The 16,225-nt window shown below is 36.7% G+C and overlaps 1 protein-coding gene across 2 annotated transcripts in view; it reads right to left on the reverse strand.

The window, feature by feature from the left end:
* The window catches only part of CARF (calcium responsive transcription factor), a 48,831-nt gene that overhangs the window by 5,843 nt on the left and 26,763 nt on the right, over window positions 1-16,225 (reverse strand). For both annotated transcript variants that reach the window (XM_075529979.1, XM_075529980.1), the window contains 6 exons: window positions 13,098-13,218; window positions 11,790-11,933; window positions 9,787-10,032; window positions 8,012-8,171; window positions 7,011-7,074; window positions 1,166-1,296 (listed from right to left, as the gene is read on the reverse strand). In XM_075529979.1, coding sequence (XP_075386094.1) covers window positions 1,166-1,296; window positions 7,011-7,074; window positions 8,012-8,171; window positions 9,787-10,032; window positions 11,790-11,933; window positions 13,098-13,218 — 866 coding nt within the window. The remainder of the gene's footprint in view (window positions 1-1,165; window positions 1,297-7,010; window positions 7,075-8,011; window positions 8,172-9,786; window positions 10,033-11,789; window positions 11,934-13,097; window positions 13,219-16,225) is intronic.

Here is a 16,225-nt window from a genome sequence, read left to right on the forward strand (position 1 = left end):
ACCACGTGATCACAGATGGTGTGCTTCTTCCATGTGGGCTTTGTTGCTTCTGAGCTAGATGGATGCTTGTTTATCTTCAAGCCTTTAAAAGCCCAGATGTTACATCTTTTGATAGCTGGGCACCAGCTAAAATCTACTTTACAATGCTGTTTGCCTGGCATTTGGGCTGTTGCTGTTTCAGCCTGTGTGCATTGGGGATTCATCAGAAGCTTTCACGTAGGGACCCTACAGGTGGATTTTAGTCTACCACTACTGTCCATATCTTTCTGTGAGTATTTGAGGCTAAAACTGTTCCCTTTCCAAGGTTTGGATTTTATTATTAGCTATCTTTGGATGACACAGGCTGGTGTGCATCTTCAGTGTGGATGCAGTTGACTCTTCATTTAGACGGCTGCTTGTTTTGTGACAAGACTTTAAGACCCAGGTACTATTATTCATGATAGCTGGACCCAAGCTATTTGGTTTCCCCACCACACTTCTCTATGGCAACCATGTCATTCGTGATCTCTTCATGAGGCAAGTACCAGGCACGTTTAGGGTGGTAAATTTTTATAGAAGCAGAGAGAAAAATTCTTTTCCTGAGGAGTGGCTGGTAGGTTTGAAGTGGCAACCTTTTGATTAGCAGCAATGTTTTTTAATAACTCCATCACGAGGGCTACTTCATAAGTGTAAAACCAGTGGCCTTCAAGTAAAATTCTAACTCAAATCCATCCTATAATTAAGAGTATAAGCCAAAGCCAAAGTCACTGCCATTGAGTCAATACTGACTCATAGTGATTGACCCCTGTGGGTTTCCAAAACTGTAACTGTTTACGGGAGTGGAAAGCCCAGTCTTTCTCTGCTACTGGTTCTGAACTGCCGACCGTGCAATCACATCTGATGTGAAACCACTACACCACGAAAGCTCCTCCTGTAAAAGTGTATTTACTAACGAATAATAAGTCCCAAAGGAAAGGTATAAAATTTTATAGTACTCATAGTCACCTTCAAGCTTTCTTCAAAACGTACTGTTTGGATTAACTTCTTGAATCAAGACAAAAAGAGGTTAGCAAATAATGAAAGGAACTTTGATTGCTTTACCAATTTCTGTAATAATTTTCTAAAAATCCCTAGGAGAGGCGATGGAGAAAGAGAAGGGGCTCAAGTAAGGCTAGTTGACACCCACCTGCAGTTGTGCAAATATTTTGGGCTGAAATGAGGACAGTGAGGAGAGCAAGTGGGTTGGCTCTGGAGACAAAGAACTCCTTGTCTGATTTCCTTCCACTTTGGTGGTAATCAATTCTTCTGGTGCATTTTCTAAGTTATGTAAAAAATATACTATTAAAATAGGATCATTTCTATAAGTTTCTAGCATGCTACCCTTCATTATAAACCTTATTATAAGAGTTAGAATAAGAAAAAATGTCAAAAGGGTCTACAGGACATTAAGACAACATCCAATCCACTCTTTCTAGACCTGACAACACCTTATACTCAGGGAACAAGGTTCAACGTCATTGAATTTAATTTAGTATATTGATGAGGCCTGGAAACTCTATGTATATTTCTCCCCACACTTAGGAAGATTTTATATATCAATAATTAAACAAGCATACTCTCCATGCTATGATGCTAAACTATGCACAAACTTGTTCAGATGAGGGAAACATCGAGTTTCTTAATTACAAACTTAATCTTTTGTAGACCTAAGATAATACCTGGCATAAAGTTAAGTACATAATAATAAAAAACTCAATCTCACTGCTAATGAGTTGATGCTGACTCATAGTACCCCTACAGTACAGGGTAGAACTGCCCTTGTGGATTTCTGAGACCACAATTCTTTTTTAAACATTTTATTAGGGGCTCATACAACTCTTATCACAATCCATACATATACATACATCAATTGTATAAAGCACATCTGTACATTCTTTTCCCTAATCATTTTCTTTTCTTTTTTTTTAAAAACATTTTATTAGGGGGTCATACAACTCTTATCACAATCCATGCACATACATACATCAATTGTATAAAGCACACCTGTACAATCTTTCCCCTAATCATTTTCTTTCTTTTTTACATTTTATTAGGGGTTCATACAACTCTTATCTCAATCCACACATATACATACATCAATTGTATAAAGCACATCCATACATTCTTTGCCCTAATCATTCTCAAAGCTTTTGCTCTCCACTTAAGCCCTTTGCATCAGGTCCTCTTTTTTTTTCCTTTCCCTCCCCGCTGCCCCCTTCCTCATGAGCCCTTGATAATCCACAGATTGTTATTTTGTCATATCTTGCCCTATCTGGAGTCTCCCTTCCCCCCCTTCTCTGCCGTCCATCTCCCAGGGAGGATGTCACATGTGGATACTTTTAATCAGTTCCCCCTTTCCAACCCATTCACCCTTCACTCTCCCAGCATCGCCCCTCACACCCCAGGTCCTGAAGGTATCATCCACCCTGGATTCCCTGTGCCTCCAGCTCTCATATGTACCAGTGTACAACCTCTGCCCTATCCAGTCCTGCAAGGTAGAATTCGGATCATGGTAGTTGGGGGGGCATCCAGGATCTGGGGGAAAGCTGTGTTCTTCATCGGTACTACCTCGCACCCTGACTGACCCGTCTCCTCTCCTAAACCCCTCTGTGAGGGGATCTCCAGTGGAGACCACAATTCTTTATGGGAGTAAAATAATCACACCAAATTTCTTTCCATAATTTATTTCTCAATAAAAAAATTTAAATGTCTGTGTTTTTAAAAGCCATCTTAATTTAAAAATATATATACAAAATTGTTCTTATGAGAACTTGAATCACTGTCATATAATTCTTATATGGTATCAAAATATAGCCATCTCTTAAAGTCAATCAGAACACAATTTTATTTAGCTTATGGTCATGGAAAAAATCACATACATTAAGGGTAAGGTTGTACAGTTGATTAATGTAATTGCTGTTGAACACTTGTAAAAAGTTGAGTTGGCAAAAGTTGTATGATCGATATATTTAAATAAAAATGGGACAAAAATTTAAAAATGTAAAAGATTGCTACAAGGCTACATTATGTATGGCTAAATACCTCATGGAATTTGGTTCCTCAGTTTGGAAGTTTAGGATGAATTTCATGGGATATCCAGTTAATTAACCTAATAATCCTACTACGTGGTTGCTTGGGGCCTCGGAAGTTTGCAGGTGGTTGTCCAAGGCATAATTGGCTTAGGTTTGTCCAGAACAATAGAGGACGAGAGTCAGGAAGAGAAGGAGATGGAATATATGGCTAACTGCGTTTTTGAAGAACAGCCTTCTCTGTCACGAGACCAGAACAATTGGCTGGTATCCAGCTACCAATATTGAATGTTTTCATCAATGAATCTATAGTGGACTCCTCATCAAAAGGGAAAAGCATAAGACAAAATTTCAAAAATTCCTAGGTTTTCTGGAGCTATGGAGGTTAGAGAAAATTTTAAAACTTTAAGCAAAAAACATTCCCTAATCTCTTATCAAAACTTAATAATGGCATAACTAGTAAAGATTGCCTCCCTTGAGCACTCAGAACTAAATGGGATCAAATTAACAATAGCAATTCAAAAGACTAGACAGGACAACTAGGGAGGGATCCGTTTTTTTTTTTAGGGACGAGGAACAAGCCAGAAAAGAAAGGTTACCCAACTCAAACAATATAACCAATGTCACTGAATTGTATGTATAGAAACTGTTGAATTCCTGTATGTCCTGCTCTGTATCTTCTCAACAACAAAGTTACAACAAACTCCATTTCAAAAATTAGGCATCTACAACAGGTACTGCTTCCACACAGTAGCTGAGTATTTTTTAAAATGTCCTTCGTGTCATCAGGAATCAAAGAGCAAAAAATCAAATCATTGTGAATGAGGGGGAGTGCAGATTGGGGACCCAAGACCCAGCTACAGGCAACTGGACTTCCCCTTACAGAGGGGTGGCAGGAGGAGATGAGCCAGTCAGGGTGCAGTATAGCAATGATGAAACATACAACTTTCCTCTAGTTCCTGAATGCTTCCCCCCTCCACCACCCCCTATCAGGATCCGAATTCTACCTTGCAAATCAAGCTAGACCAGAGGATGTACCCTGGTACAGATAGGAACTGGAAACACACGAATCAAGGATGGATGATCCCTTCAGGACCAGTGCTGAGAGTGGTGATACCAGGAGGGTGGATTGGAAAGGGGAAACCGATTACAAGGATTTACATATAGCCTCCTTCCTGGGGAATGGACAACAGAAAAGTGGGTGAAGGGAGACATCAGTGTAAGATATGAGAAAATAATAAAAATTTATAAGTTATCAAGGGTTCATGATGGGCGGGAGAGTGGGGAGGGATGGGAAAAATGAGCTGATACCAAGGGTTCAAGCAGAAAGCAAATGTTTTGAGAATGATGATGGCAACAAATGTACAAATGTGCTTTACACAATTGATGTATGTATGGATTGTGATAAGAGTTGTATGAGCCTCCAATAAAAAGATTTTTTAAAATGTCCTTGGTGTCAGACAAGGGGGGATTTCAGTGTGATGTTCAATATATTATTTAGCTCAGTTTCTAAGCTTCAAATTTTTCATTTATAAAATCAAGACAAGTGGCCATCTAACTCAGAAGCAACAAAGCCCACATAGAAGAAGCAAACCAGCCTGTGTGATCACGAGGTGCCGAAGAGATCAGTTATCAGGCATCAAAGAACAAAAAATCGTATCATGTGTGCTCACCTCCCTGATACGATCACTGAAGACAAATGGGTGCATAAGCAAATGTAGTGAAGAAAGCTGATGGTGCCCGGCTATCAAAAGATATAGAGTCTGGGGTCTTAAAGCTTGAAGGTAAACAAGCGGTCATGTAGCTCAGAAGCAACAAAACCCACATGGAAGAAGCACACCAGGCTGTGCGATCACGAGGTGTCGAAGGGATCAGGGATCAGGCATCATCAGAACAAAAAATCTTATCATAGTGAATGAGACGGGAGTGTGGAGTGGGGACCCAAAACCCATTTGTAGGCCATTGGACATCCCCTTACAGAAAGGTCTCAGGGAAGAGACAAGCCAGACAGGGTGTGATGTAACAACAATGACACATACAACTTTCCTGTAGTTCCTAAATGCTTCCTCCCCTCCCCACCTCAACTACCACGATCCCAATTCTACCTTGCAAGTCTAGCTAGACCAGAGGATGGACACTGGTACAGATAGGACCCAGAAACACAGGGAGAAGGGAAAAAAAAAAGCGATTTCATGATGGAAGTGCATGATATGTGAATAGTTTATCAAGAAAGCTTAAAAAAAAGAAAGAAAGAAACCAAACTTGACCTGTAGTTACCATGGGTGAAAGAGGGAGAGTGTTTGCTTAGGGGACGCTGAGTTTATGTTAATGGTGGTGGAATGATTTGAAAAAGGCTATCAATAATGGTTGTACAACATGAAGAGTATAAGCAATGGCACTGAATTATACATGCAGAAGTTGTTTAATTGGAGAATGTTTTGTTGTGTATATTTTTATCACAATTATGAAAAAAGTTACATGAATAACATGAGGACAAAGAAAAAGAAAATGTTCTATATTGACTGTGGTAATTATACAACTCTAATTGATATGACTGAACTATTGAATTGTATGATGTGGATGAAGTGCCAATAAAACTGTTCCCAAAAAAATCAAAACAATAAGAATTTCCTCACAGGATCACTGGGAAGATTAAACAGGTCTCACACATTTTTTGCTTGCTTGCTGAAAGCACGTGGACGAAGACCAAGGATTATAGATTACCGCCTAGAGTAAAAATCTTCCCAGAGGGACCAGTAGGTAACATCACGATCAAAAGAGAAAAGCCTAAAGCAGCAGTTAAGAGGCAAACAATGCATTGCATTGAGTAAATCTGCGAAAGACCTCTTAAAAGTAGTGAAAAGCAAGGATGTTTGCCTCATATACATGTGGGACAACACAAAAATCAATGAAAATACTAATGATCATATACATATTAAAATTGGACAATGAATAAGACTGAAGAAAAATGATGCATTTGAATTATGGCTTCAGTGACAAGTATTCAAAGTACCACAGATCACTAAAAGAACAACCAAATCTGTCTTGGAAGAAGTACAGCAAGAATGCTCCTTAGAAGAAAGGATGTTTTGTCTGCATACTCCAGACATGTTGTCAGGAGAGACCAGTCCCTAGAGGAGGACATTGTGCTTGGTAACATGGAAGGACAGTGAATAAGAGGCAAGCCCTTAATGAAATGGATTGACACATGGTTAAGGGGTGGTGAAAAATTAAAATCATTGACAATTTCAACCTTTTCTCCATATAACATGGTATTACCTATTGGTTCAATTGTGAGGATTTAGGTCTTCTTTACACTGAATTGTAATCCACATTGAAGGTTGGAATTCTTGATCTTCATCAGCAAGTGCTTCAAGTCCTGCTCACTTTCAGCAAGCAAGGGAGGACTGTGACTATGACCAGATGGGTCTATGACAATGGGAGGTGTTTGTGGCCCTAAGGGATTTCCATTTGTGACCCTAAGGGATTTCCATGCAAATAAGGTAAATGAAACCCTTACACTGGGATTGGTCTGTTTTGCCATCGAGATTGTTTAAAACAAGTCATTCCAAAGGTGAAAGTTGAGGAAATTTCCATTTCTTTTCTTGTCTCCTACTTTTTTCTCTTAAATAAGTGTCTTAAGAGTAAAAAAAAAAAAATGTCAGAGCATGTGGCCGGGGTTTAAGAAAGTGGGTATTCCTAATTGAGAGTTGTTCCTTTTGGAATTAGCCCGACTTTCTAGTTCACTTTGCTAGTAACGAGACAACATTTTTTAGTCACAAAAGCCAATTACAGGAGATTTAAATATCTAGAAATATTCTGACAAAACCTAAAATAGTTGCTCTCACTTCTTGGAACCATGGTTTTTTTCATCAATAATATTTGATTACATAATATATCTTAAATTCTTTCTAGTTTTTACAATCTTAATTTTTTATTTTAAGTATATTCAAGATAACCTACCATCTGCAATTGTAACTGTCACAGTCTCTCTAAGAATATTCCCATTATCTTCAGTCCATTGAAGCTGAAACAGAGCATTATTATAGTAAGTATAACAAAGCATTGATATTGAAAAGTATTCTAAAACATCAAGACACTGATCATATTTCATTCTATTATAGTGATGCTTATTTTTCATCTGTAATTATTCTCTGCACTTATTCCTATTTTGGAATAAAAAATATCCCTGATTATCCAAATACGCTTGGTTACCATGCCTAGAAAGAAAATATTTGGAAGGAAAATTCATATGGCAAGGAATATTGCTAATCAAATATGTTTTAGATCCTAAATTTCAGATTGTAAATAATTAAGGAAGGGTTTTGGATAGCAAGGAATAGTAGTAGCTCTACCTGAAAAGCAAATCTTAATTTATTCCTTTAATGAGTTTAAATAATAAACATTTAGAGAGCAAAGAACATTTTTACTGAGATTCTAATAACACAATCCCTTAAAGTATTGTAATTAGTGCTCTAGCATAAGTAAAATTTGAGGGGAAACTCCATTCTCACCTTGACTGATACCCACAGGTGGCATGTGGAAGTACTGTCACCATTTTATGCATTCAAGTCTAAACCAGTCTACTTCACTTTAATCATCTATTTAAAAAGGGAGGAGTGTGGGGCTATAGATAGTATGTACTCAATGACTGCTAAATGTACAATATTTTAGAGAAATTATTTCCTAAAAAAAGAAAAAGAAATTATTTCCTTTAAAATGAAGATTAATATTTTTATTATAATTAGAGATAAACATTCATTGACTTTTCTTCTTGTAAGAGTAATAAAATTTAACCGGTGAACACCTAGTTTATAAATTTTAAGGGGAAAAAAAATCACCTTTTTCCCCTTTCTTTATGTCATTCTTTCTACAAATAACACGCATCCCTACTAGGCACAAAATATTAATAGACGATATGAAGGATTCTGTCAAAAAATAAGGAATTACAACTGTAATCATACCGTTGCTGGAATAATGTCAGAGTTATAGATATCTCCATTTCTCAAGGATTTCTGTACCTCATGGATATGATTTCTGATATCATTCACAGTTGGAAAAAAAGATAAATTATGTCTTTCAGGTATCTCATCAGGTCTGAACAATTCCCTTTCCACGAATTTTCTGTGAAGAATTTAAAATGTAATATAACCATAGGGAAATATATTTTATACCAAAAACGAAAGCCTTTTTTTAGCACAAATATTTACGAAATGGTTTAAATCACTTAAAAATAACTTATAGTTGTCAACTTTCACTTTTTCCATATATTAAATCAGTTCATAAAGATTACAGAAATGTGATATATTCATTGACTAAACATCTGTGTATTTTAGAATAAAATTCTACATTTTTATGGATTTAATTTAAAAGAATTATGTTTTATTTGAGTACAATAATGGCTTTGATGCTTACTTTATCAGCTCTTCCCATCAATTATCTCCTTTAATACTTACAGTAATTCTGTGACACAGGTGCAATTACCACTCTCAATTTACAGATGAGGGAACTGAGCAATTCAGAAGTAATTCACCCAAAGTCATATATTGACCTGGTAAGTACAAGCACTTAGATCCCGAAGTTATGCACACACAGACTATGTTTATTATGATACTTTCCAAAGGCATCAGTTAATATTATGTAAGCTATGATGTGCTTAAATTTAACAAGTAGAGAAAACAGAAGAAGTACGTAACTAATACAGTTCAACATATAGATATATACATGCTCCACGCATTCCATTCAGTAGACCAAGCCAGAGAACTGTGACGCTTCTGTTTTTAAGACCCAGTGGCAGGCATTACAAATTTTATGTATGTTCTAATAATGCCTCTATAGACATACATATACAATGCCCAAGAAGGCTGCTCAATAGTGATGTCATGCATTAAGTAATAATTGTAGAAAGTTCTCATTTCGTAATTCAGATCATAAGGCACAATAACCAATCTGAAAAAAGTCAGTTAAATACCAGTGATAAAGAACATATCTGCAGAGACGGACCTATATTTCAGGTTTGCCTTTGTTTTAATTCTGTTCTTTAAACCCTCTGGCATCTATTTTCTCATCTGTAAACTGGGTATAAAGTAACCCACTCTCTAGAGTTGCTGTAAGATTAAATGGAACCATGCATGTAAATCACACAGCACAACACCTGCAAACATCGTCAGTGCCTCTTCCTTGTAAAAATACTATAGGCTAAGTATCAGTAAAATAGAATTTAATAAAAAAACTATCTAAATTATTTTGTTATAGTAAGATTAATTATCTTTCAAATAGCTTGAAGTAAGTATAAATCTCAGCCTAGGCTTTAAAAATGTTTTAAAACAAAAGGTTTTTTCCCACTGTCAAGGTATTTATAAAATTCGATCCATGTGTCATTTAGATCTAGTTCAATTTGCCAAACTTAAAAGATGAATATGATAAATGAGTACCATATATGTATATATATATATATATATATATATACACACACACGCTCGAGTATAAGCCACCCGAATATCCGCCGATGCACCTAATTTTACCAGAAAAAACGGCATAAAGAGATGTGCTGAAAAATCCCAGCGTACACTCGAGTATATATGAATCAGAATCGTAATAAACCATTTTACATCATTGTTTGCTGAGCAGTAAATTAATAAATCATATTGCTTTATCTACCCTAGTAGCATATAGCCTAGAAAATGCCTATAATAATTAGCATATTATTTTAAACAAACAAAACTAAAAGGATAATTACCTTAGCTGTTTCCTTACTGCATACACCTGTTCTATTCCTTGGGATACTAGTTCTCGAATCTTACAAGCTACTTGAGGATGCAGACGTGAGGGTAATGCACAATTCTCATCTCTAGTTATATTTTCCTCTTCTTCCAGAGAAGGCATAGGAAAAGGGGAAGGGGAAGGAGAAGGGGAAGGTGAAAGACAGGGAGTCTCTAATTCATGATACTGATGAGCCTGCTGTGTAGGTAACTGCACATACCACCTGATAAGAGAAAACAGTTACAATTATTTTTATTAGATGATGGCAAAAGTCATAACCAGGCATGTGCATATATAGAGAAGGGATAACCTTTTAAGTTAAATTACATATGATCATACATTCAAAATAAAAAGTTAATGGTGTACTAATGAACTGTTTTAAAAATTGGGTTTATACTCAATTAAATAAAAGTTTTTATAAACCTTTATAGAATTTCACTACGGCCCTAGAATTTAGTAGCTGGGTGGAGTACAGTGATTTGAGTATAAATAAAAGTGGCATGTGAAATATCATATTAAGCAAATTTTAGATAAAAATACATTGTAAATTATCTTTGGTTATTTTGTTTTATTATCCATCTACCATTTTGTCCTGAATCACACTTGGGTTGAACCTACCATCCTTTTAACCAAAGAGCATGTAATTCAGAGCCTGTGGAGACTCACTTAGGTGGAACATTATTCTTGGACAAGAATTCAACATATTGCTTCCAAATTACTCCCATTTCCTATTGGCCCAGTGTGCAAGGCATACCAACTAAAAAGTAAATATAGGTGTCTTGTATCGAGAGTTGCAAAAGAGATACTGGGAAAATGATATTATCAAGAATGATACTGTTTTGAAATTTTTGTATAAAATGCTTTCAATGACTGATATTGCATGAAACTAACATTATTTAAAATTAAACATTTTCCAAAGTTAAGGGTTCAATTAATTTGTAATGATTCAATTATTGATTCTATTCATTTTCATATATCTAAATTTGTTTTAGAGCCCACACAAAAGTTATATTTATACCCACTATATAATAGCAAAATCTTCAATGACACAAAGAGGTAAGTAAATGACACAAAGAGGTAAGTAAAAAAGCAAGCTATTATTTCTCTGTTATTTGACAGAAACCCACAGCAAAAAAAACTAACAAAAAGGTACAAAACAATTTTATTTATAGTTTAGAATTAATTTCTGCTTTCCATTAAGTAATCAAAGCCCACTTCAAAGTCACTGCCATTAAGGTGATTCCAACTCACAGAGATCCTATTATATGACAGGGAATATTTGCTCATTAGGGTTTGTGAAATTCTAAATCAGTGGGTCGCAACCCCTTCGGGGGTGGAGGGGTGTCAAGTGACCCTTTCACTGGGGTCACTCAATTCATAACAGTAGCAAAATTACAGTTATGAAGTAGCAATAAAAATAATGTTATGGTTGGGGGGTCACAACAGGAGTAACTGTATTAAAGGGGCGTGGCATGAGGAAGGTTGAGAACCACTGCTCTAAATATTTACGGGAGCAGACTGTTTGATCTCGCTCCTGTGGAGTGACTGGTGAATTCCAGGCTAACCTTTTGGTTAGCAATTCCATCTCTAGCCCAGTGCATCACCAGGACTCCATATAAGTAATCAAAAGTAGGTGTTTTTTGTTTTTTTTTAAAAAAAACACCAAACGCAGGTGGCTATAAATTCTGCTTCTAGTAAGTATCTGAAACGAAATATATTCATCTCATGCACTATCTTGTTAAATATCCATTTGTCAATATGGGAAAAACTTCCATATGATGTAGAAAATTCTTTAGCCTGTATTATGCACAATGTGGGGCTGAAATAGTTAGTAGCTTGTACAATGGCAAATCATTTAAATGCCTCAGGAATTACCAATAAAACCTTTTCATTCTGATGCCATTTAATGAAATGATCGGGAAATATTATCCTCTTACAGAGAATGAATTCATAAATAAAAGAACAATACAGCCGCCATACCTAATAACACCTCCAGCATCCACTATGTTCTTCTTTAGCGTGTTAAAGGCTTTCTCCTGCTCCATTCTGACAAGTTTTCTGTCAACTTTGGGGTCTGTAGAAACGCTAAATTCAGGAAACTTCTGTACCTTTTTAATATATATCCTTTTTGCAAAATAAAGAAACATGTATTTCATTATACTATAATGCCAAGAAAATCTAACGCATCAACGCAGTATTGGAGAACATAGTAAGCATTTAAATTTAAAGAACATTCAATCAATAATCTAGAAAGTATTATAAGGACTGTGCGAAAAACATGCTATATTTCCGTGACAAAACAGTACTTAGAAAATGAACGATTGTGCTTCAGTAAAAACAACGAAGTATGGATGGATTGAACCCTCCCCTTCTCTGCTCTGGCCACGATCACAATAACCTGTCGCTGGGATGGTTTAGTAGCCTCCTTCTGGACCTCAGATCCGTTCCAGTGCAGCCATAGTTACGCACGTTTCTATCCCTCCTTTGAAGTACGTGGCTATGTTTTAACCCAATAAGAAATTCCCGTCAGCATTCAAGGCATTTATTACAAGATTCTGATCTTACAGGGAATGCCCTGGGGAATTCATTTCCAAGAACTTATCCTACTGACACATTAGCACAAATGTACAAAGAGGTTCAACCTATTAACTAACTGCAGCTTTGTATACGAGAATAAAAACTATTTTTCACAACAGATATGCCCATCATTATAGGACTAAGTAAATGATGATTTGTTTTATTAAAGCAAAGTTTATGTCATTTTATGTTAGATGGCTCTTTGTAAATGGAATATTATAGGGCTATTACAAAGAGACAGCCGTGTATGTACTAATATGGAACCAATCCTATGATACTTGGGGAATAAAATAAGCACAACATGGAACAGTCTGTGTCACTGCATCCCCACACCCACGCCCACGCACCGTGCCGTCTGTGCAGTAAAGACACGCAGGCGGAGGAAAATCAGGATGGATGGCAGGAGGGAAGGGGGACGATTACAGGACTCTAACAAACGAAGAGCCTTGTAAACCTGATTCAGATCGTCAGTAACATTTATGGTGCTACAGGGAAAATGTCCATGTCCTTATATACGACAGTATCTTTGGACAGCAACTAACGGAGTTTAAGCGTAGTTGCCTTCAAGAAGGTCCTAGGGAATAGGCTAAAAGAAAACTTAAGTCTTCACCATATGACTTGTAGTGCTGATCCAAGTTTAAATGAAAAACATACATGCAATATTAGAAAATCAGGACTTCACACAAAGTTAATAAAGGAAGTAAAGCTTACCGGGCTGGACAAGTAGCTTTGTAGAGCTGACAGGACCTGCTTTCCTGCTCACTGACTTTTTTAAACTGGAACCCTTTCCTCCTCGGCCCATACTGACACTCCATGACCACAGCCCTGCTCCCTGTGGGCCAAAACCAACTATTGATATGACGTCACAGGCCCTTCTCTTCTGAACATTTTATTGAAGATAACTTGGTGGTGTCAATGAGAAAAATATATGCCTTTCATTATGTAATTTTAAAGGAGAATAATCATCAGTAAACCTGATAGCAATGTTCAAAACCAAAGAAATATAAATTTTATCAATGTTATACCACATTATGGTAAAGATTATAGGAAATGTCTACTGATATTTGGATATATGTGACCTTTTAAAAAATAGTAAATAACAATTTTATAACTTTTAATAATAATTACTATGTTGTTAGGTACAGTCAAGAGTTGGTTCTGGCTTATAATGACCATGTATGTTCCATAGAACAAAACATGGCCTTAGCCTGTGCCATCCTCATAATTGGTGTTTGAACCTACTCTTGTAGCCACTGTGTTCATCCATCTTCTTGAGGGTCTTCCTCTCTTCTGCTAGCCTTCTACTTTACCAAGTATGATGTCCCCTTCTAGGACCTAATCTCTCTTGATAACACATCCAAAGTACATGAGATGAAGTTTTGTCACCTTCCATTCTAAGGAGCATTCTGACATTAGTTCTTCCAAGACAGATTTCTTTGATAATCTGGCAGTCCACAGTACTTTCAATGTTTTTCACCAACATCATGATCCAAATGCCTCAGTTTTCTGTGGTCTTCCTTATTCAAGGTCTACCTTTCATATGCATATGAGGTGATCAAAAGTCCCAGGGCTTGGGTCAGGCACATATTAGTCCTTAAACTGACATCCTTGCCCAAAGCAATATATCATTTTTTTCCCTGAGTGCTGTTTTCATGAGCATTGATTGTGGGTCCAAGCAAAATGAAATCCTTGACAATTTCAATCTTCTCTGTTTTTAATGATGCTGTCTATTGTGTTTGGAACACCTGTACTCTGGGCAATAGCAGCAGAAAAAAATCTGCATATTAACTAGACTGGTTAATTTCAAATTCATGTTGTTCAGGTGCTAAATGGAGTCTAAAACAACTAAATTCACTGACCAATCTTAGGAGCACAAAGAAAGACCTAGGTAGCAATAGGAAAGACATAGTACACCAATGAAGTAGTCTCCCCAAAATCAAATTTGCATCTAATCAAGCATCTGTCAACAGGAAAGACACACGATAGAAAAAGTTAAAGCACAGGGATGAAATCAGTAAAATCCAGAATATTGCAAACTTGGTTTCCTCAACAATAACCCCCCACGCCCCAACACGTGCAAAAAAAAAAAAGAGAGAAGAAAAAAATCTTTAGATCATGGAAAAACTAGTTAAAAAATTTAAGGGTTATGAAAAACAAATGCAATGCATGAATGAACCTTGTTTAATCTGAATATGAACAAATCTTTGGGGAAAATAAGTAAAGAAACGTGAACACTGACTGGACATTCTGTAGAATTAAGGAATCACATTCAATTCTTTTATGTTGCTGTGACTCTGGAAGGTAGGTCACTGAAATTTCAAAAACCAGGGTTTGGGTGGAGATTTGAGCATCTGACAGCCCTGGAGGCTGAAGGAGGCAGCTCCTTTCAGAGTGATTAGCCACTAAAAACTTTAAAAGTTAGTAGAGGAACTGATCCAGTGCTGAAGATGAGCCCCCACTCAGGTCATAAGGCATGCAAAATACGACTAAGAGCTTTTAATTTTTCAACAGTTTGATAACTGGATTGGCATGGCATATTATGTGTATACACATACTTATTATATTAATAAAGAGTATAAATAATGGGGCTTTGTAAAGTTCATGACAAAATGAAATTTAAAGATAACACAATTTTTCCACAAAAAATTTGAAGCCCTCATCAATAAAGAGTACTTATCTCTTATAGAAAGAGCCCTGGTGGCATGATCAGTTACATATTGAATTGCTAACAGAAAGATCAGCACTTCAAATCCACCAGTTGTTCCATGGCAGAAAGATAAGATTTTCTAGCCTTGCAAAGCTTAACAGCTAAAGGGGTTGTTCTAATCTACCTATAGGGTCACTATGTGTCTGTGGTAGTTTACATAATTTCAAGTCAACTTGAAAATATGAAAGTGTAGGGGTGAAAAAAAAGTGCAAGGTGAAGTCTAGCCTGTCAATCAAGTCACAGCCCGATGGTACCTCCTTGTGGGTTTGGCCTTTTCATAAGGAGGGTTCTGGGACACCCCAGTCCCCTTCACTTCCTTGTTGACAAGCTACTAGACCTGCATGAGCCTTGTGATGCGGCCATTTGATCCAAACAACGCCGCACACACCGCCCTGTAATCTTCCTGTATTCTGCACCATTGAATGCGGCCGAATGAGTCTGAAGAGGTACTTATGGACTAGCATCGGATTTATGGACTTGAGCTGGGCAGGGCTGGGATGTTTTCCTGATTTATAAAACCTCATGATATAAAACTCTTTCTTACACATGTATCGAGTGTCAGTGTATTTGTTTCTTTCGTCAGTCCAGCCTAACACCGAGTTGAAGTTGACTTAATGGCAGTGAGTTTGGTTTTGGTGTCTCTTAGAGTTAAATACGTTAGTAATCACAGATGATATGATAGAATATCCGGTACTGCTTATGCAAAACACGGGGAAATGGGAAGGGATGGATAAAAATGATGTAAGATTGACCATGTATTGATAATTATTGAATCTGGATATGAAAACCTGGAGTCATGAAGCTTAATATATCTTTTTGTTTTGCATGTGGATACCACATTATGTTTATTTTTTATTATCTTTTCCATTTTATTGGGAGCTTGAAAGATATTAAAACAATCCATAATTCAATTAGATCAAGCATGACTGTACAATTGTTGACATCATTATTTTCAAAACATTTTTTCTTTTTGCACTCTGGTATCAGCTTGATCCTCTTGATCCCCGCCCTACTCAAAACCCTTATTATATCAAATATTACTATCATTACTACCCACCCCCCACCCCAGGCAATATCTTCTATCATCCAATATCTGTTCATCCAGTATCTGTTCATCTGCCTTTCTGTTATT

This window comes from Tenrec ecaudatus, chromosome 13 (genome assembly GCF_050624435.1).
Source record: "Tenrec ecaudatus isolate mTenEca1 chromosome 13, mTenEca1.hap1, whole genome shotgun sequence".
Lineage (NCBI taxonomy): Eukaryota > Metazoa > Chordata > Mammalia > Afrosoricida > Tenrecidae > Tenrec > Tenrec ecaudatus.